General features: G+C 48.1%; 1 protein-coding gene across 4 annotated transcripts; it reads right to left on the bottom strand.

Moving 5' to 3' along the window:
• Positions 1-238: 238 nt before the first annotated feature.
• On the bottom strand, positions 239-24,896 carry SH2D5 (SH2 domain containing 5). 4 transcript variants are annotated; one of them, XM_066606283.1, is made up of 10 exons: positions 24,795-24,896; positions 14,127-14,223; positions 10,980-11,060; positions 8,487-8,561; positions 8,246-8,392; positions 7,917-8,150; positions 6,401-6,560; positions 4,621-4,705; positions 2,178-2,337; positions 239-2,096 (listed from the first exon to the last, which is right to left on the bottom strand). In XM_066606283.1, the coding sequence occupies exons 2-10, from the start codon at positions 14,199-14,201 to the stop codon at positions 1,836-1,838; spliced, it is 1,278 nt and encodes a 425-aa protein (XP_066462380.1). In that variant the 5' UTR covers positions 14,202-14,223; positions 24,795-24,896; the 3' UTR covers positions 239-1,835. The 4 variants fall into 4 exon arrangements, with proteins under 4 accessions (XP_066462380.1, XP_066462383.1, XP_066462384.1 ...); XM_066606286.1 differs by having other exon boundaries at positions 6,401-6,578; positions 7,938-8,150; XM_066606287.1 differs by having other exon boundaries at positions 7,938-8,150.
• Positions 24,897-27,587: the final 2,691 nt, after the last annotated feature.

The raw sequence follows: 27,587 nt of genomic DNA, 5'->3' as shown, positions 1-27,587 counted from the left end.
TATGTATAGATATATCAGGGGTCAGTACAGAGATCTCTTTCATCATCTATTATACCCAGGACTGTAACACGGGGGCGCTCTAATAACTATGTATAGATAGATATATCAGGGGTCAGTACAGAGATCTCTCCCATGATCTATTTTACCCAGGACTGTAACAAGAGGGCGCTCTAATAACTATGTATAATATATCAGGGGTCAGTACAGAGATCTCTCCCATCATCTATTTATACTCAGAACTGCAACAAAGGCGCGCTCTAATAACTATGTATAGATATATCAGGGGTCAGTACAGAGATCTCTCCCTTCATCTGTTTATACCCAGGACTGTAACAAGGGGGCGCTCTAATCAACAGGTATAAATATATCAGGGGTCAATACAGAGATCTCTCCCATCATCTATTTATACTCAGGACTGTAACAAGGGGGCGCTCTAATAACTATGTATAGATATATCAGGGTCAATACAGAGATCTCTTCCATCATCTATTTATACTCAGGACTGTAACAAGGGGGCGCTCTCTACATCTAGAGGAAAGAAGTTTTCTACACTGACATAGAAGGGGGTTCTTTACTGTAAGAGCAGTGAGACTGTGGAACTCTCTGCCTGAGGACGTGGTGATGGAGAATCACTAGAAGAGCACAAGAGGGGCCTGGAGTGTAATAATATTACATTTTATGTCACTGATTATTCAGAAGGGTCGGTAATACGGGGAATAATATGATTGCCAGATTCGAGCCGCGAAGGCATTTTTTTTCCTTAAATGAGGAAGATTGGCTTCTACCTCATTGGGGTTTTTTGCCTTCCTCTGGATCAACATTGGGGGTAATAGGCTGAACTGGATGAACATGGGGCTTTTCTGGCCTAACACACCATGTTACAGAGTACTGTCCCAAACTAGTCGTACCTCCTCGCCTGTTCCACACTATAGTACTGCTGACCACCAAGTATTTTGTTACTGATGTTAGGTACTTCCATCCTCCATACATGCTTATGGGAGAGTCTGGGGAGCGGGCTTTAGGCTTATGGGTATTTACTTGTCTAGCCAGCCTTCGTCCCCTCTTCAGCCGCAGCCACCATGGGGGAGTATCCAGACGATGGAGCTAAAAAGTCATCTGGAAAGCCGCATCTGGTTCTCACAGCAGTTTTCAATGAACTTTGGAAAAAGTCACAAAATTGCATGCGATTTCTGAAGCAGTTTGAGGCGTGGTTCATATTTCAGTAGTCAATAGTGCCCCTCGTCTGTAGTTGGGGGTGTAATCTCAGATGCTGATGACGGAACCAGATGCATTAGAGAGACGCCTCCTAAAGAAACTGTCAGACGGAATCCTTGTGAAGCGGAGACCAAAGTATTCTGCACTTCACAAGTAAAGTCTATGGTTCTGGACGAAGCTCTATTACAATGCTGTTTTTGGCATTCTGAGATGGAAGCCCAAGACAGAGAGTGAAGAAAAAGGCGAATAAAATGTGAGCGGAACCTCCATCTAATTGCCCGGAGTTGCCCCGAGAGCGGTGAATCGTGGTTCACGGCCTCCGGCATATTTTTAGTATATGAACAATCTGCTTCTTTCCATCTGGACATCCTCTTACGTAAATAAGTGACATTTGATGATCCGTTGATCACCTCTGTGACATCTCCACAGGTCCCCTTGTCCTATGTCTCAGCCGTGTTTAATCTACTGATGGCCACCACTAATTCCCATCATGCCATGCTGCAAACCTCCATCTTTCTATAGCGCTCCTCGTCTGTGTTGGTCTTTTCCGGACTTTTTTTCTTCACTAAAACAATGCTATCCGTCTATGGAGCTCCTTGTAGAGAGGACCAGATGAGACGTTAGATGTGATATATGGTCTCTGTCGGCTCAGCGGCTACGTCTTGATGTGTCGGTGGCCCCTCCGTCTTGGTAGACTCGTTTATTTCGAGCTCTGGTGTGGTTTTGCGCTGTGGAAGGGGGCCCAGCTGGCTGCTCTTCACATCTTGTGCTTCATAGCATGGATTCACCCGACCATGAGCCAACTGGAAGAAGAGACTGCTGTCAGTGCCGGAGTGATGGGCCACCAAATCGGGGAGGCAGGGGAACTCCTGTGGGAGATGCTGAGGAGAGAGAAAAACCAACTCGATGAATGACAATAATAATCTGGTCTACGGAAGGCAGAAGTCTGTTGTACTACGTACCTCAAAGTAGTAGTTGGCCTGCGGCGTGGTGTAGATCTTGTATGGAATGACCCCACAATGTGTGCTCATATGTAGCGTCAACTGACCTGCACACTCCAGGTCTGTCTGCAGCAGGAAAGCCCCCATGCGATCATTCTTCAGGAGGTGGATGAATTGGTCCCTAGAAAAATACATAAGAATAGTTGTAATCCTGTATCTACGGTACAGGAGGAAGAAGAATGGCGTCCTGTCCTCCATGTTGGATCAGGAACAGTTTGCAGGAAAAGTAAATCTGGTTCTTTTTTCCTAAATCTTGTTTTGGTGGTCTGTAATAGCAGATTTTACCTGGTACATAAATACACTCAATGATACCTTGTTTAGAGCCCTCGGCCCTCTCAAAATTTTCGCTTCCCTGTATAGGATTACTGACCACAAGGAGTATACTGAGAATGGCATGGTCAAGAAAATACATCAAGCGGAAGGGGATCTTGTGGATAAAAGAACAACTCATCGCTGAAAGGGGTCAGAGGAGGATGTCAGGAATAATCCTGACCAACAGGCTGCACAGTCAGGAGCTCCAACACCGGTGCTCAAACTAATGTGTCGCTTCCCTCGATGGAAACTCTCTGACCCTGGAGCATAAAATCACGTGACACGTTTTCTGTAGATCAGTTTCAGTGTAAATCCACATCAATGGTGCCGACATTGACCGTTTTACTGTTACAGGGCAGCGACGCTTCAGGACCAAATTCGGCAAGTGTTCACCGCATAGGAAATGCTCTGCATGTTGGGTGAAGCAGGCTGGATCACGGTGTGGGAAAGGTCCGATCAAAGACTTTTGGAGAGATGATGGAAAAGATCTGCTCCAGGAAATCAGCAAGGTGGGCTAGTGTGGAAATGCAGGCGGCACACCCCCCGGTATGGCGTATCTTGCCAACCGCCTGCGCTATAAGCCATACGGATTGCAGCTCTAAAACCAGACGAATAACCGAAATGTTGTAACTTTTGCACTGAAATACAGGACAGGTTAGAAGAGGATACGTTCACTGATGGGCTAGTGTTCAGCGACAAGGCGGCCGTCCGGCTCAGTGGGAAAGTTAATGGTCGTAACGTCGGGATCGGGAGCACCTCAGTGCACAAGAGACTCAACAACAGGGAATGGGGCTATTTACTAATACTGTCTAAAAGTGAGACAGTGCAAAGTTAAATTGCACCAGATTTATCACAGGATCTGCTGAATGATAAATCTGTCGAATTGTAAGATTGTTCAGTCTAAGTTTAGAGCACCTATTAGTGGCCTTAGTTTACGCCAAAATTTTGACGCAATTCACAGTAATTTGGTACCGTTTTTGGCGTACTTTAGGCCACGCTGCTTTTTCAGACAAGTCGAAAAAACTGCCCAAAAGAGTCTAAGCACACATAGTTAGGCAGGGTTCACACAGGGCGGATTCCCGTCGGAAATCTCGCGGTTTGGCCGCAGCAAAAATCGCGAGGTTTCCGCCGGGAGAACCGCCGCGGTTTAAGCCGCGGCGGCTTTGAAGCGGCCCGGCCACTTGCTTTTCCGTTGCGGCCGGCGTTTCATAGAGAAGAGTGCGGCCACGACGAAAATAAACAACAAAAATAAGTAAATAGACATGCTGCATCTTCTGAAACCGCGGCGGCCGCAGCCGCGGTTTCATCCGGATTTACCGCAGCGGATTGGCCGTCCCGTGTGGACGAGATTTCTCAGAAATCTCGTCCACATGGCTGGCTAATCCCGAGATTAGCGGCCGCGGGCGGATTTGCCACGGCCAAATTCGCCCTGTGTGAACCCAGGCTAAATGTGGCGTAAAGCAAAGGCCATTAAATGTGGTGTAATTTGCACCAGAAAAATGACGTATTTTGAATAGTAAATAAGCCCCAAAGTCTACGGCTCCTTCTATTTTGGGTGAGTGCGCCATCACTGGCTGGACATGATAACAGGAAGGCTTATTAGGCCTCAGCTGGAGGAAGATGTTCCCGACATAGGCTTCCAGCAGGATGGACTCCTCCACATTTCCATCACAATAACACCCTACCGGATCATTAGACTGGCTGTTCTGTGCCAATGGTGCTGCGGCCTCCATGGTCACCAGATTTAGCACCCCGTGGCTTCTTTTTTGGGGTTTCATCAAGGACGCCTCTGGCCTCTATGCTACAGGACCTAGATGACCTATAACAGCCCATCTCCGCTGCGGTAGATTTAATAACGCATTATATGTTGGAGGACGCCTGGGCAGAACTGGACTACCAACATGTCATCTGCCAGGTCACCAACGGCGCCAACATGGAACATCTGTAAGGTGCCTTAAGTACTGGAAGAGTTCTTCTTTCTCGTCATTCTGGCTGTTGTAGGTCAGTTCATGCATAAAGAAATCAGCTTTAGTTTTGCACCATTCGGATGATGACAGCCCTACTATCACCGCTCGGTAATCGCCGGCCGCACCTGTTGACTCCAGCGCAGAACCACACCGCGTCCCGCAAAGCCTCCATCTTCCCTGAGAGCTCTCTGACGTCACAACCTGGTCTGTCTAGGAAGTCAAAGAGAGATAAAGCCTAGTAAATGTGATGGCATCAGTGATGAGTAGGGTGTCGCCAAGCCGATGAATCACCAGCCGGCCCGGTAATTAAGTCACAAGGCCATATTAATGACCAGTAGAAATAACTGGTGCCTGTGAGAACGGCCGAGCGCCAACCGTGGACGCAAGTAGGTTTTTTTTCACTGAAGCAGCTTTGCTCCGTCTGCCTTGGTTCATTTTGCAGAGACCCTGCTTCCCCCCCCCCCCCCCCGGCATCTGCGCTGCGTGCTGCACGCTCATGAACGCAGACGCTGGGGAAGGAAGCGGGATCTCTGCTGGCTGGAGAGGAGCTGCTTCAGTAAGGAAAACTACTTGCAGCCGTGATTGTTGCTCAAGGGCACTAAAGGGGTGCACTACTACTGGGGACACTATCATGAATGCACAGTTTTGGGGGGCCACTATTGGGGCACTATTACTTTTGGGGCACTAAGGGGGTGCACAGTACTATCATGGGGTACTATTACGATTGGGGCCACTAAGGGGGCACACTATTACTATTGGGGCCACACTATTATTATTTGGGACACTAACAGGGGCACTATTACTATCAGGGCCATTAAGGGGGTGCCCTTTTACTCTTGGAGTCACTAAGAGGGGGTACTTTTACTACAGGGGCCATTGTGAGATAAAACTTTTACGTTGTGATAAGCCATCCACACCCCCTTATACATTGGTTGGTATTTTTGGCAAAGGTAGCAACCCTAGTGATGAGTGGCCAATGGGGGGTGGTCAGAGGAGTAACCTAAAGCTGCTGGGCCCAAATGCAAAATTTGTAACAGTACACCCAACTATAATGCTTCATTTCTAGTACTGCTCTCCTCATATAGGGAACAGAGGCCTTATGGGCCTCCTAAGCTTCCCAGGCGACTGCACCCAGTACAGTTACACCCCTGGAGGGGACCCTTACATCAGTGGTTCTCAACTCATAGAATCATAGAATGGTAATTGGAAGAGACCTCCAGGGTCATCGAGTCCAACCCCCTGCTCAGTGCAGGATCACTAAATCATCCCAGACAGTAGGCTGTCCACCTCTGAACACTTCCATTAAAGGAGAACTCAGCACCTCCCGTGGTGACCTGTTCCACTTATTGATCACCCTCACTATCAGAGAGTTTTTTCTAATATCTAATTTGTGTCTCCTGAACCCCAGTCCTCAGGGACCCTCAACAGGTCATGTTTTCAGGATATCCTGTAGTAAGAACACCTGCGGCAATGTCTGAGGACTGACAATAATTACATCAACTGTGCAACACTGAGGAAATCCTGAAAACCTGGCCTGTTGGGGGTCCCTGAGGACTGGAGTTGAGAAGCATTGCCTTACATCACCGTCATGGTCCAGCTGCGCTGAGGGTGTGTGGGATCAATGTCACCATCACTGATGGCCTCTATGGCTCCTCTTAGCTGAGTTGGTAAGGTACTCAGTACAGCTGGGGACGAGTCAGGAGGATTTCACAGGCCACAGTGTTCTGTATTTTGGGTGCAGTTACATTTTATGGTGCTTCCTGCAGGACATTTAGAAACCGGTGCGACCAATAATGTTGTCCTTTGGGTGACTTCCCTGAGATTGGTAACTGTAGGGTTGTGTTTAGAGGTTCTATCTATTATTTAAGGACCTGACATCACACTCCTGGTAGAGGCAGCGCCTACCTTTTGCTCCTCTCTTCTGGACATGGACTTCGTTCTTCGGACAGCGGTACGCCCCAGAGCGAAGGACTTTGCTGCGAATTGCCTTCTTTCGGACCAGAGTGGGGGAGCAATAAGGAGACTCCAGGGATGAACTTCTCGTCACGTTGATCGGAGCTTCATCCTGAAGGAAGAAAATTCTCTATTTATCATAGAGAGAAAATATATAAAACCGTCTGAAATAACATAAAATATAGGAATTACCCCACTTTATCTAAAAATTCCATTCCTGTACCCAGAGGAAGTAACGAAGCAGAAAAGCGTCACATATGATGCTAAACCAGAGACTGCTGCAAGCAGAGAAAGGACTGGATGGCATACGGTCACTTCTGTCACAACGGCCTCCCCGCCACTGGGGGTGCGCTGGTATAGCAGAGGGTGAGGAGTCATTCCGTTGTATAGACGGATGGTGAAGCATGGGGCCGGATTTTGTTATATACAGGGGCGCCCCTACCATGAGGCAAACTGAGCCTGCTGCCTCAGGTGGCAGTCTGTAGGACCCCGGAGGAGCTGCGCTAGTTGTAAGCCGACCGGGCAGCAACCCTACAAGTATTTTACTCACTTGGTCGGGAGCTCCAGTCAGGCTGCTGCAGCACTGTATTCAGCCTGTGACCCTTGACCCCCCCTCCCGGCATCTGCCTTCCTGCATGCAGACTCTGTCTTGGAAAGTGGGTTGGGGTAGAGTTCAGGGGTCACAGAATGATAACAGCAGCTGCTGGCCGACGAACCAGAGCTACGAGCGCAATACTTGTCGGGTTGCTAGAAGTCCACTGCGGCATTCACTATTACTACTGAGACCAGCATGGGGGTCACTATTAAAACTAGGGCCACTATGGGAGATACTATTACTTTCGGGGTCACTATTGGGAGCAGTATAGGGGACACTATTGCTACTGGAGCCACAAGAGTCACTATTAGTACTGGGGCCATTAAGGGGGTTACAACTATTTTTATTGGTGCCACTACTGGGGGCACTATTACTATTAGGGCCACTACTGGGGGCACTATTACTATTAGGGCCACGACTGGGGGCACTATTACTATTAGGGCCACGACTGGGGGCACTATTACTATTAGGGCCACTACTGGGGACACTATTACTATTTGGGCCACTACTGGGGACACTATTACTATTTGGGCCACTACTGGGGGCACTATTAATCTGTCACTGCAGACAAGTCTCAATTCTTCAAACATGTGTTGCGTATCTTGTATATTGGCGCTTTCAATGTCTGTAAAATGAGGGGGAAGACCCCTTCACACTTGTGGCACCCCTAGATGGATGGTTTGTGATGGGAATGGACTCTGTGATATAGATGGCAGTACTATAACCCGTCTCAGAACCTGGGGAGCAGCTCCGCTTTCCTGCAGGGCCGACTTGGGCCAATGTGCAGCCCGGCCCTGGCACAGTCCGTGCGGAGACCGTTGTGTATAGTCACAGTGAGTTCCGACGATGTTTTACAGGCTTCTACGGTCTTACTTGGTTGCTGCCATTCATCACCTCTCCAGTCACTAGAAGCCTTCTAAAGGACACCAAGGCCTTCACATTCTGGGACACCTCGTCAGGGTCCAGCGGCTCCCTCACAACAACACCGCTGAACGCCTTTCTCTTGACAGAACTGCACACCGACGCCTTCTGGTCTCCGACCTCGGGGTGCATCAGCAGGTACTGGAGCTGGAAGGAGCGGCACAGCAGCAGGTTCAGCCCCTGAGCCTGTGCGGAGTGAAGACGTTGGTTTACAATGTACCGCACATCGCGCCAAACACCATTGACCATCCATCACCTGGATAAGAGGCGTTCTGCGTTACCTCGCTGGGCTGGCTGCTTACAAACAGGTGGCAGAAGAGCTGATCTGGTTGGCCCTGTGGGTTACGTGACACGAATGCAAACTGGTTGTCCTCCAGCCGGCACGTGGTGTACTGGATCCTCCGGAGAGCGTGCGCCATCAGCAGCGTCTGCGAGTGGGGAGACAAGAAATAAAACGGACATCAATGTGACGTCATCACGCGATCTCGACTGCTGAGACAAGTACAGACATGACAACTTTACCTCTCCGTCTGCATCGTACATCTTCACTCCTTGAAGACAGAACTTCAAGATCACCGCTCTTCGCCTGGGGCAGTCCTGGAGGAACAGACGTCCATTAGTGGCCATGTAAAGAAGACTTGTAACCTTTATGTTACCTTTCCCTTATTCTTCTTGCATACTCCATACAACTTGGTTACAAAAACATTCAGCGCTTATTGTTTTGGTGTCTTCAGCAGAACTTCTTCGGCCTCATGTCCACTTGTACGCACAGATACCACGGCTGAATCCGGCAGTGGTATCCATACGTGCCTGCGGCCATGAAGAGGAAAAGAATTTTCCTTACCTCTCCGGGTCCAGTGCGGCTCTCCTCTTCTTCCTTCAGCGCGGCGGATGCGTCCGGCACATGCATAGTGCTCACTTTTTTGTTTTTGAATCCCCTGCTTTCCTGCAGATCCGCGGCACCTTAACAGTGACATCTGGGGTGTACCGCGGCGGGGGCGGCTTCCAGTGATTTCAATGGCAGCTGTCACTACGGGACCCGCAGGAAAACGGAGCATGCTGCGATTTCTTGCCGGCAAATCACATCCGCATGCTTTTACTTGCCATGCGGATGCTAATGAATCCCTATGGGCAGCAAGACGTGTGGATATAATTAAAATCCGCCTGCGGACATTGGGCCTTACTGATTCAACCTCTTCAGCAGAGGAGATTTTTAATTTTTTCAATTTTTGCTTTTTCCATTCTCAACTTCCTAGAACAATAACTTTTTAATCTTTCCATTGACATGGAGAGAAGTTAGAAAAAAAGAATGCAATTGCACCATTTTGATGGGGGGGGGGGGGGGGGTTAGTTGTTAGAGCGGTCACCGTGTAGTTAAAGTGACATGTGACATTTGTTCTGTGGGTCAGTATAATTACGGTGATACCAAGTTTATTTCGTTTTTGAATGTTTTCTATTTTTAAAAAGTAAACAAAATTTCTACTTTAGCAAAAATTGCTTCCCATCATCATCGTCTGAGAGCTGCCATTGATTGGGCTGTGTGAGGCCCGCCTGCGGGGGGAGCTGTACTGTTATTAGTACAATTCTGTGAAGCATCCGTCTTTTCGATTGCTTTTTATTCAAATTGGAAGCTAGGATAACAAAAAAAAAAAAACCACTGGCATTCCATCCATTTTTTCTACAGCCTTCACCTTGTGGGATAAATACTGCGATATTTAACCCTTTGCAATCCAATTTTGGATTCAGGGTTTCCTATGGGGCTTTCTCTTTCTGCCATTATATAATGGCGCCATCTGCTGGCTTGAGCCAGTACTGCGGTATGGGACATGCTGGAGAGACCCCCCAAAACAGAGTAATCTACCTCCAGTAATCTACCGTAAGAATACCCTGCCGGATGTCTTCTGACATCGGAGCTGTACAGCCTTTAATCAGAATGTCTTTATACGTCAGACAGTGGATTGGAAAGGGTTAATAATAATAATAATAATAATAATAATCTTTATTTGTATAGCGCCAACTTATTCCGCAGCGCTTAATAGATTGGACGTCTGCGTACACGGCGATTCTAAATATGTGGATTTTTAAAAATCATTTACATTTTTTATAGGGAAACCGGCAAAAGGTTGTTGGTTTTTTTATTTTTAAATGTATTTATTTGTATTATAATTTTTTGACACCTTCATCTGGTTCCCATTGGGGATCCTCTGATCGCTTGTATTATATACTGCAGTACTTCAGAATTACAGTATATGGATTTCTAATGTTGCCTTTCAAGTCCTGCTATGAACAGCAGTATGGAGAGTAAATCGAGAATGGCGCGATCAAGGAAAAACATCCAGCAAAGCGGGATCCTGTGGATGGAAACAACTCGTCACCAAAAAGGGTCAGAGGAGGATGTCAGGAATCCTACCGACCAACAGGCGCTGCACAATTCACGTTTCAGCGCCATTGTCACAGAAGGGAGAGACTCCAGCGGGCAAAAGAGCGCAATAAGTGTATCGCTGAGCAGCTGTAAACATCTCCTGGTCAGATGGATCCAGATATCTGTTGCTGATGGGAGGTCAGAATTTGGCGCAAGCAGCATGGATCGATGACCCCTTCCTGTCGGCTGGTCAGAACATGTCAGCACTGCCATCTAATCTGCGGAAACTACAAGAGGCTTTCGGTCCACAGGGGGCGATATTCCTGCAGAACGATTTCATCACCGAGTAGAATCTACACCACGATGATTTGCTGCGCTTCTGAAGACCAAAGGAGGTCAACAGGCTACTAGATGGGGGTCTAATAAAGGGGCCGTTCATTGTATAGCATCTCTAGTCACTGCCTCCTCCCCTGTCCTATCTGGGAGGAGCCTATAGCTCTGTTCATCCTGGACCTCCTGGTACATAGATGGATTGCCAGGACTACAGAGAGTTCATAGTAGACTCTCCATGGAAGGTCTTTGGACATCTCTGTGAGGAGCAGTAATATCAGCCATGATGGCCACAGGGTTTATTTATCATGTTTCTTACTGACCTTAAGGACCCGCATCTGCTCCTCTATGATCCAAACTCTCCTCCTGGAGTCCATTTCCTTTACTGCAAATGAGCCGACATACTAGGAGAGAGGAAGAAAGAGGAAAGGTCAGGAGGGCAACATGGGATCAGTAATATATATATATATATATATATATATATATATATATATATATATATATATATACACACACATACATACATATACAGGGACTTCACCAGCAGAATAATGAGTGCAGCTCTGGAGTATAATACAATAATACAGGATGTAACTCAGGATCAGTACAGGATAAGTAATGTATGTACACAGTGACTCCACCAGCAGAATAGTGAGTGCAGCTCTGGAGTGTAATACGGGATGTAACTCAGGATCAGTACATGATAAGTAATGTATGTACACAGTGACTCCAACAGCAGAATAGTGAGTGCAGCTCTGGAGTATAATACAGATGTAACTCAGGATCAGTACAGGATAAGTAATGTATGTACACAGTGACTCCACCAGCAGAATAGTGAGTGCAGCTCTGGAGTATAATACAGGATGTAACTCAGGATCAGTACAGGATAAGTAATGTATGTACACAGTGACTCCACCAGCAGAATAGTGAGTGCAGCTCTGGAGTGTAATACGGGATGTAACTCAGGATCAGTACATGATAAGTAATGTATGTACACAGTGACTCCAACAGCAGAATAGTGAGTGCAGCTCTGGAGTATAATACAGATGTAACTCAGGATCAGTACAGGATAAGTACTGTATGTACACAGTGACTCCACCAGCAGAATAGTGAGTGCAGCTCTGGAGTATAATACAGGATGTAACTCAGGATCAGTACAGGATAAGTAATGTATGTACACAGTGACTCCACCAGCAGAATAGTGAGTGCAGCTCTGGAGTGTAATACGGGATGTAACTCAGGATCAGTACATGATAAGTAATGTATGTACACAGTGACTCCAACAGCAGAATAGTGAGTGCAGCTCTGGAGTATAATACAGATGTAACTCAGGATCAGTACAGGATAAGTAATGTATGTACACAGTGACTCCACCAGCAGAATAGTGAGTGCAGCTCTGGAGTATAATACAGGATGTAACTCAGGATCAGTACAGGATAAGTAATGTATGTATACAGTGACTCCACCAGCAGAATAGTGAGTGCAGCTCTGGAGTATAATACAGGATGTAACTCAGGAGCAGTACAGGATAAGTAATGTATGTACACAGTGACTCCACCAGCAGAACAGTGAGTGCAGCTCTGGAGTATAATACAGGATGGTAGTGAAGAAACGAACCCGATGTAGGTTTAATCATCAAGCTCACTAAAAGAGTGCTTGAAATGCACATTGTGTTCTGATGTGGTGGTTCTATATTAAATGCCCTTCCCATCTACAGGGGGTACGGAAAGTCTTCAGACCCTTTCCTTTTTTTACATGTTGCTATGTTGTGGCCTTGTGTCCCCCATCATTCTGCACTCAGTAAGTGACAACACAATATTAGACATCTTTGTAAAGTTTTTAAAAATGAAAACCTCCCATTCTGCAGTGGTGTAAGTATTCACACCCCGTACTCGGCACTTAGTTGAAGCCCCTCTGGCAGTGATTCCAGCCTCCAGTCTTCTTTGCTGTGATGCCACAAGGTTTGTACAACTGGATTTGGGTGTTTTCTGCCCTCTGTCAGGTTGGATGGGGGCCGGCTGTGGACAGCCATTGTCAGGTCTCTCCAGAGATGTCCCATTGGGTTTAGGCCTTTGGCTGGTCACTCAAGGACATTCACAGAGTTGTCCCTAAGCCCCTCCTGTGTTGTCTTGGCTGGGCTCTTAGGGTCATTATATTGTTGTCATTGTCTTCTGCCCACTCTGAGGTCCTTGTGTTCTGGATCAGGTTTTCATTATCTCTGTACTTTGCTTCATTCAGCTTTCCATCCACCCTGACCGGCCTCCCCTCCCCCAGCATCATGCTCCACCACCAGGCTTTACTGTAGGGATTGGGCAGGTGATGAGCAGCGCCTAGTTTCCTCCAGACAGAATGCTTAGAAATGAGGCCAGAAAGTTTCATATTGGTGTCATCAGACCAGAGAATCTTGTTTCTTGCAGTCTGAGGTCCTTTAGATGCTTTTTGGTAACTGCGCGGCTTCCATGTCTCTTACTGAGGAGGCTTCTTTCTGGCCGCTCCACCATAAAGCCCAGATTGGTGGAGGCTGCAGTGATGGTCGACCTTCTGAAAGTTTCTCCCATCTGCACAGGATCTTTGGAGCTCAACCAGAGTGACCGTTGGGTTCTTTGTCTCCTCTCTTACCAAGGTCCTTCTCCCCCAATGACTTAGTTTGGGGGTCGGCGGCTCTAGGAAGAGTCCTGGATGTTGTTGTTCCATGTAAGTATTATGGAGGCCGCTGGGCTTTTGGGAACTTTCAGGGCAACAGAAATGTTTATGCAGCTTCCCCAAATCTGCACCTCCACACAATCCTGTCTCCGAGCTCTACAGGCCGTTCCTTCCTCCTCACGGCTTGGTTTTGGCTCTGATATGCATTGTGAGCGGTGAGACCTTATATAGACAGGAGGGTCTTTTATGTCCAATAAGCTAAATTACCCACAGGTAACTCCAATCAAGGTGTAGAAACATCTCAGAGATGATCAAGAGAAACGGAGGCCATAGAGCGAAATATCAAGTGTCCTACCGGAGGGTGTGAATACTTATGTCAGTGCAAAATGATAGTCTTTCATTCTAAAAAAATGTAAAACGATTTCTAACATTCTGTTGTCACTTTGTCATTATATCATTTGCCTTTGTTGGAGGGCTGATGGCTCTAATAAGGGGACCATTCAGCCTGTATACTGCATGCAGCAAGCATAGGCCGGAGCGCAGATACTATGTTGCGATTGAACGCAGTAACATTTCTGATTGTATATTTGCTTCCTTCTCTGGTTCTATATATTTCGGGGGAGATTCCTGTGAGCGTCTCCAGGATACAAAGGCCTTGGGAAGGGAGGCTTGTGCCCCTGGGAAGGAGAGGAGGACACGTACGCCTGCTCTACAGAGACTCCCTCCTAGCAACCTCCTGCCATCACCCTGTGTACAAGTAGTAATACACGACTATATATTAGATCACGGCGCCCCCATGTCCGCTCACATAAAACATGATTACCAACCTCGGAAAACTTGGTGATGACCCGCGTCCTGCGAGCCGCTGCGCCCGACGGCGCCTCTGGATGCGACTTCTTCATGTCTTAATTCCTGTAAATTACTCTGTAAAGTGCAAGCAGAGTCGATTTAGGGGGTCTGTAGAACGTGTCCCCCAAAAGCTAAACCCACACCGTCACCGAGTAATTGTATTTTAGCCGGTATAGTACGATCACCATTACAACTTCCATAGGGGGCGCTCTCCTCCACTATCAGACTCCTCCACTGCAAATCTAGCGTAATCCCTCCACAATCTCCGTATTGCTGCAGCGTTACTCATCGTCATGCAGATTTCACTAGCCGGTGTAGACAAATTCCAGCGTGACCTTCACTCAGCCAACTGGATTAACCCTTTAACGACCAGCAATTTCTCAAGCTTTACTTTTCGTTTTTTAATTCGCACATGAGCTCTAACGGCCCTATGCGGCTTCCTTTTAGTGGGACGAGCTGTATGTGAATAGCATTATTTAATGTACCATACGAGGTATTGAAACAGTTTTAAAAAAAAGTTTAAGTGCAGTGAAATACAAAAAAAAACTATTGCGCCATTGTTTTTTGTTTTTACAGCGCTCACAGTGCAGCAAAAATGACGTTAACTTTATCCTACGAGACAGCAGACGTTGGCGATGCCACGCTTATACAGTTTTTAACAGTGTTTTTGCTTTTTAAAAAATCTAAACTTTTATTAAAAAAAAATATATAGCTTTTGTCACGATTAGAGATGAGCGAGTAGTGCCTTAGCCGAGTACCTGCCCGCTCGTCTCTAAAGATTCGGCCTCCAGCGCGGGTGACAGGTGAGTTGCGGCGGGGAGCGGGGGGGGGAGAAAGGGAGAGAGAGATCTCCCCTCCGTTCCTCCCCGCTCTCCCCCGCCGCTCCCCGCCCCCCGAATCTTTAGAGACGATTGGGCAGGTACTCGAATAAGGCACTAATCACTTGGGTAGTTTGCCTTTATTCTCGCTCATCTCTACTCACGATCTTCTGACTGCCGTAACGATGGTCACTTGTAGGATAAATAGTTAGCTGTTTGAATCGGTCAAACTATTAGGGATGTGCTGATGCCAATTATGTTTATTTCGTATGTTTTTTATGTGAGACATGGGAAAAGGTCTTTTTTAACTTTTTTTTTTTTTTTTATGTTATTAAACATATTTTAACATTATTTCAGTTCCCTTAGGGGACTTGAACTAGCAATCACTTGATTACTTCTACAATGTGCTGTGATACCTCCGTACAGCAGTATATTGTGCATTTCAATGTTCGTTTATTAAGCTATGCCTCAGGCACGACTTAATAGACTGCCTTCAGAAGGCTCTGGGCTGCCATCTGAACACATCAGTACCCTGCAGTTGTGTTGTGTGAGGAGGGGGCCCCAGCTTCGACTGGCTGCTTAGACCACTTGTCAATTTTGACAGCGGCACCTACACCGGTAACGGCCGGCTGTTGCAGTTGGGTGTCAGCTGACAGGAACGGCCGACACATGCTTGCTCTGGAATGGACTCCTGGCAGGTGATCATTGGGGGGGCGGACCAAACATTATAACACAATAACAGTCTTTACTCGGCAGCTGAATTAGCGTTACAGTCTCTTTAACCTGTAGAAGCGCTGCAGTCATTTCACGTTGGCACACAGCTTGGAACGTTTAACACAGTTTTAAAACTTTAGCGGTTTGCATGCTCTACTACTTGGCAACACTGCCTCAGTTTGTGGAATCAAGTCTCAGTCTCTATATATTGACAGTCTCTCTGCTATTGAGTACACTTGGTATAACTCCGTGGACACTAAACCCGTCTTCAGTGGTGTGCACTCACAGTCTCTTTGGTGTAAGGCACTCTGTCTGACTCAGCAATTCAGCAGGCCAACAACTGGAGCTACTGCAGCTTTATTAAAGGGGTTTTCCAGGGAGAATACTATTGGTGACCTATACTTACGATAAGTCATCAATAGTTGATTGGCTGGGCTTCCATTGCTGGGGACCAGAACCAATCAGCTGAGCATGCTGTCAGCGTCGCAAATACTAGTAGCGCTTGTAACTGCAGGCACAGCTTTGATTTCTGGTTATTTGTGGCGCTGACAGCAGGCCCCCAGTCAACTAATCAGTTGTGGTCCCCAGCAACGGAACCCCAGCCAATCAACTATTGATGACCTATCCTTAGGTCCTGCTGGGGACCCGAACCAATCAGCTGAGCGGGCGCATGCTGTCAGCGTCGCAAATACTAGTAGTGGCCGGCGCTAGTAACTGCAGGCGCAGCTTTGATTTCTGGTTATTTGTGGCGTGACAGCAGGCGCCCGGTCAGCTGATCAGCTGCGGTCCTCAGCAACGGAACCCCAGCCAATCAACTATTGATGACCTATCCTAAGGATCAGTCACCAATAGTATTCTTCCTGGAAAACCCCTTTAAGGCTCCAAGGCTTCTCTCACAGCTCTCAGGATACACCCAACCACTTTAACCGCGGGCTTCCAGGGCTTTCTCTTGTGGCTCAGGACTCAACCACACCCAACCTTGTACCAACCGCATGCTTGCTTGTGCACTTGACCACCAAGCAGGGCTGTATGGGCCACTAGGCACTAGAGAGCCAGTTCCTAGAGGGTTTAGCTGTTGGGTGACAGCTACAGGAGCAGCCAGAATTTTTAAAAAAATTTTTTAACCTCAGCAACCCAGACTCCTTCCTCCCGCCAGACCAGGGGAAGCGGGTTGTGGCACAAGGCTCTGCTAACTGTCACTAGGATGGTAGCTAGGGCAAGGGGAAATTCAGGCCGATGGCTGCAGGAAGATTATGATAAAGATGGGGCATGCCTGGGACTTCAGTAACTTCTGTCCAGTTGTGCAGTGGACTCCAGCTTGGCTTTGGTAATATATGTAGTAAGCTTGGTTCTGGTACCATATCTATGTAGAAAGTTTGGTTCTGGTACTGTATTTATTTAGTAAGCTTGGTTCTAGTACTGTATCTATTGAGTAAGCTTGTTTACTTCCAATATTTATACGGAAATCTTGCTTCTGTTGCCATACGCATGTTAACATGGTAGATAAGCCTCGGCCAGAGGGTTCTAGCAATAGCATACTTCCTTCTCAACAACAAAAGCCCAACGCGCTCTTAGCCAAGTGTATGAAGAGTTGGGAGTGATGACTGTTAAATTAACAAGTGTTTGGCCAACAGTATCTGAAGTGTGCGGGCGGCAGCTTTACCTGAGTTTAGTAATAAGAGGCATAAGCACTATAAGTGCCTAAGGGCAGCAAGAACTTTAACTATGGATGGCCCTGTCACCACAGCAACACAACAACCAACAACCAAAACGGGCATCAACCCGCGGCCCGAGATCTGCCCTTCCCTTAGGGTCTGCCAACAAGACAACTCATACAACGTCCACGGAGGCCACAGCAGAGACTGTTACACAAATCACTTGCAGAATACACAGTAACCCTCAGCCATAAACATCATTCAGCATGTCTCTATAAGCCGCGGCATTCACGACTACTCATCATGGTGTTTCTGCATCTGTAACGTTTCCCTTGATAATCAGCAGCGTCCGACGACATCTCACTAACTGAACCTTAGCGGTTCTAGAGTTCACCCGACTACACTGGGTAACTTTCCTAATCCCCTTCCATACTACTCCAGCGGTCCCGGCACTACGCTGCGGTGCCCATACCTGGAGGCTCTGACGCCGGGCTTTAGGTGCAGCTATACTGAGCTGTCAGTCAGATTAGTTGTGGGGATTAGCCATGATTACATCCAGGTTAGCGGTGCCTGCAGTGACGTACGCCCATGGAGGCCATCACGTCTGTCAGTCACATCAGGACGCGCCATTTATAGACTGATATACCGCGACGCTTTACTAGTTGGTTTATAATGAAGAGGAAACTGTCAGCTCCGCAGCCGCCGTCCGTCCAAGATCCAAGAGATTTAGTTGGTAGATCTATATGAAAATACACGGCGGGGAAAGAGGGTTGTCAGTCAAGAACCGGAATCGTGCTGCGAGTAATGATCAAATGTAAAGAAATATATACTGCACCCCTACATGAGACGCTGCCAACACTGTATATACTGCACCCCTACATGAGACGCTGCCAACACTGTATATACTGCACCCCTACATGAGACCCTGCCAACACTGTATATACTGCACCCCTACATGAGACGCTGCCAACACTGTATATACTGCACCCCTACATGAGACGCTGCCAACACTGTATATACTGCACCCCTACATGAGACGGTGCCAGCATTGTATATACTGCACCCCTACATGAGACGCTGCCAACACTGTATATACTGCACCCCTACATGAGACGCTGCCAACACTGTATATACTGCACCCCTACATGAGACGCTGCCAACACTGTATATACTGCACCCCTACATGAGATGCTGCCAACACTGTATATACTGCACCCCTACATGAGACGCTGCCAACACTGTAAATACTGCACCCCTACATGAGACGCTGCCAACACTGTATATACTGCACCCCTACATGGGACGCTGCCAACACTGTATATACTGCACCCCTACATGAGACGCTGCCAACACTGTATACACTGCACCCCTACATGAGACGCTGCCAACACTGTATACACTGCACCCCTACATGAGACGCTGCCAACACTGTATATACTGCACCCCTACATGAGACGCTGCCAACACTGTATATACTGCACCCCTACATGAGACGCTGCCAACACTGTATATACTGCACCCCTACATGAGACGCTGCCGACACTGTATATACTGCACCCCGACATGAGACGCTGCCGACACTGTATATACTGCACCCCTACATGAGACGCTGCCAACACTGTATATACTGCACCCCTACATGAGACGCTGCCAACACTGTATATACTGCACCCCTACATGAGACGGTGCCAACACTGTATATACTGCACCCCTACATGAGACGCTGCCGACACTGTATATACTGCACCCCAACATGAGACGCTGCCGACACTGTATATACTGCACCCCTACATGAGACGCTGCCAACACTGTATATACTGCACCCCGACATGAGACGCTGCCAACACTGTATATACTGCACCCCTACATGAGACGCTGCCAACACTGTATATACTGCACCCCGATATGAGACGCTGCCAACACTGTATATACTGCACCCCTACATGAGACGCTGCCAACACTGTATATACTGCACCCCTACATGAGACGCTGCCAACACTGTATATACTGCACCTCTACATGAGACGCTGCCAACACTGTATATACTGCACCCCTACATGAGATGCTGCCCACACTGTATATACTGCACCCCTACATGAGATGCTGCCAACACTGTATATACTGCACCCCTACATGAGATGCTGCCAACACTGTATACACTGCACCCCTACATGAGACGCTGCCAACACTGTATACACTGCACCCCTACATGAGACGCTGCCAACACTGTATATACTGCACCCCTACATGAGACGCTGCCAACACTGTATATACTGCACCCCTACATGAGACGCTGCCAACACTGTATATACTGCACCCCTACATGAGACGCTGCCGACACTGTATATACTGCACCCCGACATGAGACGCTGCCGACACTGTATATACTGCACCCCTACATGAGACGCTGCCAACACTGTATATACTGCACCCCTACATGAGACGCTGCCAACACTGTATATACTGCACCCCTACATGAGACGGTGCCAACACTGTATATACTGCACCCCTACATGAGACGCTGCCGACACTGTATATACTGCACCCCAACATGAGACGCTGCCGACACTGTATATACTGCACCCCTACATGAGACGCTGCCAACACTGTATATACTGCACCCCTACATGAGACGCTGCCAACACTGTATATACTGCACCCCGATATGAGACGCTGCCAACACTGTATATACTGCACCCCTACATGAGACGCTGCCAACACTGTATATACTGCACCCCTACATGAGACGCTGCCAACACTGTATATACTGCACCTCTACATGAGACGCTGCCAACACTGTATATACTGCACCCCTACATGAGATGCTGCCCACACTGTATATACTGCACCCCTACATGAGATGCTGCCAACACTGTATATACTGCACCCCTACATGAGATGCTGCCAACACTGTATATACTGCACCCCTACATGAGACGCTGCCAACACTGTATATACTGCACCCGTACATGAGACGCTGCCAACACTGTATATACTGCACCCCTACATGAGACGCTGCCAACACTGTATATACTGCATCCCTACATGAGACGCTGCCAACACTGTATATACTGCACCCCTACATGAGATGCTGCCAACACTGTATATACTGCACCCCTACATGAGACGCTGCCAGCATTGTATATACTGCACCCCTACATGAGACGCTGCCAACACTGTATATACTGCACCCCTACATGAGACGCTGACAACACTGTATATACTGCACCCCTACATGAGACGCTGCCAAGACTGTATATACTGCACCCCTACATGAGACGCTGCCAGCATTGTATATACTGCACCCCTACATGAGACGCTGCCAACACTGTATATACTGCACCCCTACATGAGACCCTGCCAACACTGTATATACTGCACCCCTACATGAGACGCTGCCAACACTGTATATACTGCACCCCTACATGAGACGCTGCCAACACTGTATATACTGCACCCCTACATGAGACGCTGCCAACACTGTACATACTGCACCCCTACATGAGACACTGCCAACACTGTATATACTGCACCCCTACATGAGACGCTGCCAACACTGTATATACTGCACCCCTACATGAGACGCTGCCAACACTGTATATACTGAACCTGTACATGAGACGCTACCAACACTGTATATACTGCACCCCTACATGAGATGCTGCCAACACTGTATATACTGCACCCCTACATGAGACGCTGCCAACACTGTATATACTGCACCCCTACATGAGACGCTGCCAACACTGTATATACTGCACCCCTACATGAGACACTGCCAACACTGTATATACTGCACCCCTACATGAGACGCTGCCAACACTGTATATACTGCACCCCTACATGAGACGCTGCCAACACTGTATATACTGAACCTGTACATGAGACGCTGCCAACACTGTATATACTGCACCCCTACATGAGACGCTGCCAACACTGTATATACTGCACCCCTACATGAGACGCTGCCAACACTGTATATACTGCACCCCTACATGAGACGCTGCCAGCATTGTATATACTGCACCCCTACATGAGACGCTGCCAACACTGTATATACTGCACCCCTACATGAGACGCTGCCAACACTGTATATACTGCACCCCTACATGAGATGCTGCCAACACTGTATATACTGCACCCCTACATGAGATGCTGCCAACACTGTATATACTGCACCCCTACATGAGACGCTACCAACACTGTATATACTGCACCCCTACATGAGATGCTGCCAACACTGTATATACTGCACCCCTACATGAGACGCTGCCAACACTGTATATACTGCACCCCTACATGAGACGCTGCTAACACTGTATATACTGCACCCCTACATGAGACGCTGCCAAGACTGTATATACTGCACCCCTACATGAGACGCTGCCCACACTGTATATACTGCACCCCTACATGAGTCGCTGTTAACACTGTATATACCGCACCCCTATATGAGACGCTGCCAACACTGTATATACTGCACCCCTACATGAGACGCTACCAACACTGTATATACTGCACCCCTACATGAGATGCTGCCAACACTGTATATACTGCACCCCTACATGAGATGCTGCCAACACTGTATATACTGCACCCCTACATGAGACGCTGACAACACTGTATATACTGCAGCCCTACATGAGATGCTGCCAACACTGTATATACTGCACCCCTACATGAGATGCTGCCAATACTGTATATACTGCACCCCTACATGAGATGCTGCCAATACTGTATATACTGCACCCCTACATGAGATGCTGCCAACACTGTATATACTGCACCCCTACATGAGACGCTGCTAACACTGTATATACTACACCTCTAGATGAGACGCTGCCAACACTGTATATACTGCACCCCTACATGAGACGCTGCCAAGACTGTATATACTGCACCCCTACATGAGATGCTGCCCACACTGTATATACTGCACCCCTACATGAGACGCTGCCAACACTGTATATACTGCACCCCTACATGAGTCGCTGTTAACACTGTATATACCGCACCCCTATATGAGACGCTGCCAACACTGTATATACCGCACCCCTACATGAGACGCTGCCAACACTGTATATACTGCACCCCTACATGAGTCGCTGTTAACACTGTATATACCGCACCCCTATATGAGACGCTGCCAACACTGTATATACCGCACCCCTACATGAGACGCTGCCAACACTGTATATACTGCACCCCTACATGAGACGCTGCCAACACTGTATATACTGCACCCCTACATGAGATGCTGCCCACACTGTATATACTGCACCCCTACATGAGACGCTGCCATCACTTTCTATACGGCACCCCTACATGAGACGCTGCCAGCATTGTATATACTGCACCCCTACATGAGACGCTGCCAACACTGTATATACCGCACCCCTACATGAGACGCTGCCAACACTGTATATACCGCACCCCTATATAAGACGCTGCCAACACTGTATATACTGCACCCCTACATGAGACGCAGCCAACACTGTATATACTGCACCCCTACATGAGTCGCTGACAACACTGTATATACCGCACCCCTATATAAGACGCTGCCAACACTGTATATACTGCACCCCTACATGAGACGCTGCCAACACTGTATATACTGCACCCCTACATGAGACGCTGACAACACTGTATATACTGCACCCCTACATGAGATGCTGCCAACACTGTATATACTGCACTCCTACATGAGACCCTGCCAACACTGTATATACCGCACCCCTATATAAGACGCTGCCAACACTGTATATACTGCACCCCTACATGAGACGCTGACAACACTGTATATACTGCACTCCTACATGAGACGCTGCCAACACTGTATATACTGCACCCCTACATGAGGCGCTGCCAACACTGTATATACTGCACCCCTACATGAGACGCTGCCAACACTGTATATACTGCACCCCTACATGAGACGCTGCCAACACTGTATATACTGCACCCCTACATGAGATGCTGCCAACACTGTATATACTGCACCCCGACATGAGACGCTGCCAAGACTGTATATACTGCACCCCTACATGAGATGCTGCCCACACTGTATACACTGCACCCCTACATGAGACGCTGCCAAGACTGTATATACTGCACCCCTACATGAGACGCTGCCAACACTGTATATACTGCACCCCTACATGAGACCCTGCCAACACTGTATATACTGCACCCCTGTATGAGACGCTGCCAACACTGTATATACTGCACCCCTACATGAGACGCTGCCAACACTGTATATACTGCACCCCTACATGAGACCCTGCCAACACTGTATATACTGCACCCCTACATGAGACCCTGCCAACACTGTATATACTGCACCCCTGTATGAGACGCTGCCAACACTGTATATACTGCACCCCTACATGAGACGCTGCCAACACTGTATATACTGCACCCCTACATGAGACCCTGCCAACACTGTATATACTGCACCCCTGTATGAGACGCTGCCAACACTGTATATACTGCACCTCTACATGAGACGCTGCCAACACTGTATATACTGCACCCCTACATGAGACCCTGCCAACACTGTATATACTGCACCCCTACATGAGACCCTGCCAACACTGTATATACTGCACCCCTACATGAGACGCTGCCAACACTGTATATACTGCACCCCTATATGAGACGCTGCCAACACTGTATATACTGCACCCCTACATGAGATGCTGCCAACACTGTATATACTGCACCCCTACATGTGACACATTTTAAAAAATAGAGCATTTGCATATCTGCTAAGATGAGCGGATAGCAATTTCCACCAGCGGAAATAAAATCGGAGCGTATTCTATTTTCGTGTGGACTCCGCACGGATGGTTTCCATTGAAGTCAATGGAATCCGTCCGACCCGTGGCCCGTCCGCAATCGATATTGTGGATAGGCCACAGGAAATATATATTACAAATATCTACTGCGGATGACCGACGGCGAGCATCCGCGGTAAAGAAACAACAGGTACACGGGGGCGCCATCCGTGGTCCGACCCATCTGTGTGAGACCGGCCTAACACTGACAACACTGTATATACTGCACCCCTACATGAGACCCTGCCAACACTGTATATACTGCACCCCTACATGAGACGCTGCCAACACTGTATATACTGCACCCCTACATGAGACGCTGCCAACACTGTATATACTGCACCCCTACATGAGACGCTGCCAACACTGTATATACTGCACCCCTACATGAGACCCTGCCAACACTGTATATACTGCACACCTAGACTGGGCACTGATGATACAGTTGTAGCAGTGCAGTGTATACAGTATCTACTGCATCCCTGTACTGATAACACTGTATACACTGCATGTCTATACTGGACACTGTATACACTGCACGGCTACACTGGACACTGTATACACTGCATGTCTATATTGGACACTGATAACACCGTATACATGGCATGCCTAGGAGTTACCTGTAGATACTGTCTGCGTGGAGCACATGTAGCACTGGAGGATCCTGGGTCGACCTATTACCTGAGTACACGGGTACACTCTACCTCGCCTCAGGTGCGCAGCCCCTCCTCGGATGGGTTTTATACACCGCTCCCAGGTGTAGCTGCAGGAATGAGGGCAGGACTTAGGAAATATAATGCCGTGAGGTCGGTGACTTATGCAGCTGCTGTCGGCACGGATCTTTGGATTGTACTCCACCGCCCTGCGAGGAAATTCCTATGAGTTCTACTCAGAAAGCCATAAGAGGTGCACTCACTAAACCCCGGGGTTTCCCACTCACTAAATGCAGGGGCTAATCCTGCACTCCCAAACAAAACAAACATACTTCTTAAATCTTCTGCAAAAATCTGTGGTGTGCACCACCCCAATATCAAATACTGCAAAGGTGAGCCAGAGTCATCCTCACCGTGAGGCGGCGTCACACCTCTGCTGGCTGCTGCGCTGGTCCACCTAAGCTGCCACCACCAGATAGGGACCGCCAACGCCAACGGTCATCTGTCCGGCCAAGTGACCTTCATGGCTGCCCGGGCTAAATGTATACTGGTTCGGGGGCTACTATAGAGCTTGTTCTCCCATATGCAAGGTCCAATGCCCTGTATCTAGTGCCTCCCTCACCCTGGCCATACTGTACCATTGGTGTACAGAGTTGTGAACAGCGCCCTCACAAATAAATGCAGCACACAGGTTAGTGCCCCACCTACTTAGATTTCTACACTCACTATCCTCCTTGTGTTTGCTGCACGCTGGACCTGGCTCAGGTGAGACATAGGACTTCCAGGGTGGCAGCCAGGTAAGGCTAACACTGCAGAAGCCACATGCCAATTGTCATTTTGGCTTCCATGGCTCGTGTTGTACAACGTGCTAATGCCCATTCTAGTGCCACACATGTGCCATGCTCCTCTTCACTGCACCTCTGTCAGAGCTCCCTCCGTCATAGCCATTAGCTGATGGTCGAATATTCCCTGTCCCTCATAGTCACAGGGCAGCCAATGCTTCTCTCTGTTCTTACGCTGGATATCGGGCTGCATCAATGCTGCCATCAACATCTGTAGTATGAAAAAGGTGTGGCTCCTCCCTTCATAGAAGTCTATGAAGAGGAGAGGAGGAAGAGGAAGCAGTGTGGTACCCAGAAAGGAGCCCTTAGTACCACCAAGTTATGCCCACTTAATGTCAAGTGAAATATTGATACTATAATAAGCATTCCATATGGTTTTGCTGTATTTTAGGTGGTGGCTGCTAGTCCGAGGAAGGGCCGGCAGGAGGGGTCCGCTGCATCATGTGCTCCGCGTTATTTGGGGTCATTAGAATGTTCTGTATCTATAACTCACTGCAGTAGGCTGGTGCTGTTCATTTATAGGTTACTATAAGGCACAAATGTATCAAACAGCCCTGCATACTGGCCCCAGGAGCTCACAGTCTGCCACATCTCAGGGTGTGGTACCACCATAACTCCCCCGCAGCACCCCTGCTGTCTTGGGGTCATATGTGACTGATATTTCCTTCACTCCCTGTAATCAGTCTCTTGCTCGCTCCCGTCACCCGCACCTCAATCGTCTCCAGAATCTGCACTTTTCTAACTGTAGAAACATTAAAAACTCCTATTGTAGCTCTGAGCCATTCCCACCCTGACTACTGTAACTCCCGCTGATCAGTCCTCTCCAATCCATCTTGAGTCAGCAGCCATGCTCATCTGTAGGTCCTAAACTGATGCCCACCCTCCCCCTTCCTGTGCCAGTCACTGCACTAATGCCTCCACTCTGGCCCAGTCACTACACTGGTTGCCTGTCTATTATAGAATACAATTTATACTCATTGCTCATGTCCATAAAGCTCTCCACAGAGCTGCACTGCCCTAGATCTCCTCCCTCATTACTGTCTACCACCCTACCCATGCTCTCTATTCAGCTAGTGACCTTATACCAACTTCCTCTGAACCCCCCGCCCCCAAGACTTCTCCTGCGCTGCACCAGTTCTCTGGAATACACGATATCCACAATTATAAATGTGTCCTAAAGACACCTCTCTATAGGGAGCCGATCACAGCCCCCCTCAGAGCCCGATCCCCTCATCCCACTGTAGTAATAATAATAATAATAAACTTTATTTGTATAGCACCAACATATTCCGCAGCGCTTACATAGACAGGGGGAATACAGAAAGACAAAAGTACAAACATTACAGAACCACGGTTACATAGTAATCAGCTGATGAAGACAATAGGGGTGAGGGTCCTGCTCCAACGAGCTTACATACTACAAGTAATGGGGTGATACAGAGGGTAAATGGGATGGAGATGTGCACGGTATGGGGAGGTGGAGAGTGAGGGGTGATATACACATAGACAATGGTCAGACATTTAGCCGTGTGACGGCAGGATCAGTATGACTGCAGGGGCGGTTTATGATGGCTAGCAGGGATTGCAGTCAGTAGGTCAGGGAGCATGTTATCAGGCGGAGTACAGAGGGGTTTGTTTAGGGAATGCGGTATGCCTCCATGAAGAGGTGCGTTTTTAGAGCACGCCTGAAGTTCTGCGAGTCCTGGATTGCCCGGGTAGCCTTTGGTAGTGCGTTCCAGAGGACCGGTGCTGCTCTGGAGAAGTCTTGGAGGCGGGAATGAGAAGTTCGAATTAAAGGGGCACTCAGTCTGGTTTCGTTAGAAGAGCGGAGAGCCCGGGCTGGTTGATGGATTGAGATGAGGGAGGCGATATAGGGGGGGCGCTGCACTGTGGAGGGCTTTGTGGATAAAGGTAGCGA

Source organism: Eleutherodactylus coqui, chromosome 6 (assembly GCF_035609145.1).
Source record: "Eleutherodactylus coqui strain aEleCoq1 chromosome 6, aEleCoq1.hap1, whole genome shotgun sequence".
Taxonomy (NCBI): Eukaryota; Metazoa; Chordata; class Amphibia; order Anura; family Eleutherodactylidae; genus Eleutherodactylus; species Eleutherodactylus coqui.
This window is presented reverse-complemented; position numbering and strand designations above follow the sequence as displayed.

Bases quoted from the DNA above. Each gene is read 5' to 3' on its own strand.
- SH2D5 (XM_066606283.1), bottom strand. From the start codon at position 14,201: ATGAAGAAGTCGCATCCAGAGGCGCCGTCGGGCGCAGCGGCTCGCAGG. The intron at 11,061-14,126 runs GTTGGTAATCAT...CCTCTCTCCTAG, and splicing joins TCATCACCAAGTTTTCCGAG to TATGTCGGCTCATTTGCAGT. The intron at 2,338-4,620 runs GTGCGGCCGGCG...GTATTTTTCTAG, and splicing joins TTCTGCGCTGGAGTCAACAG to GGACCAATTCATCCACCTCC.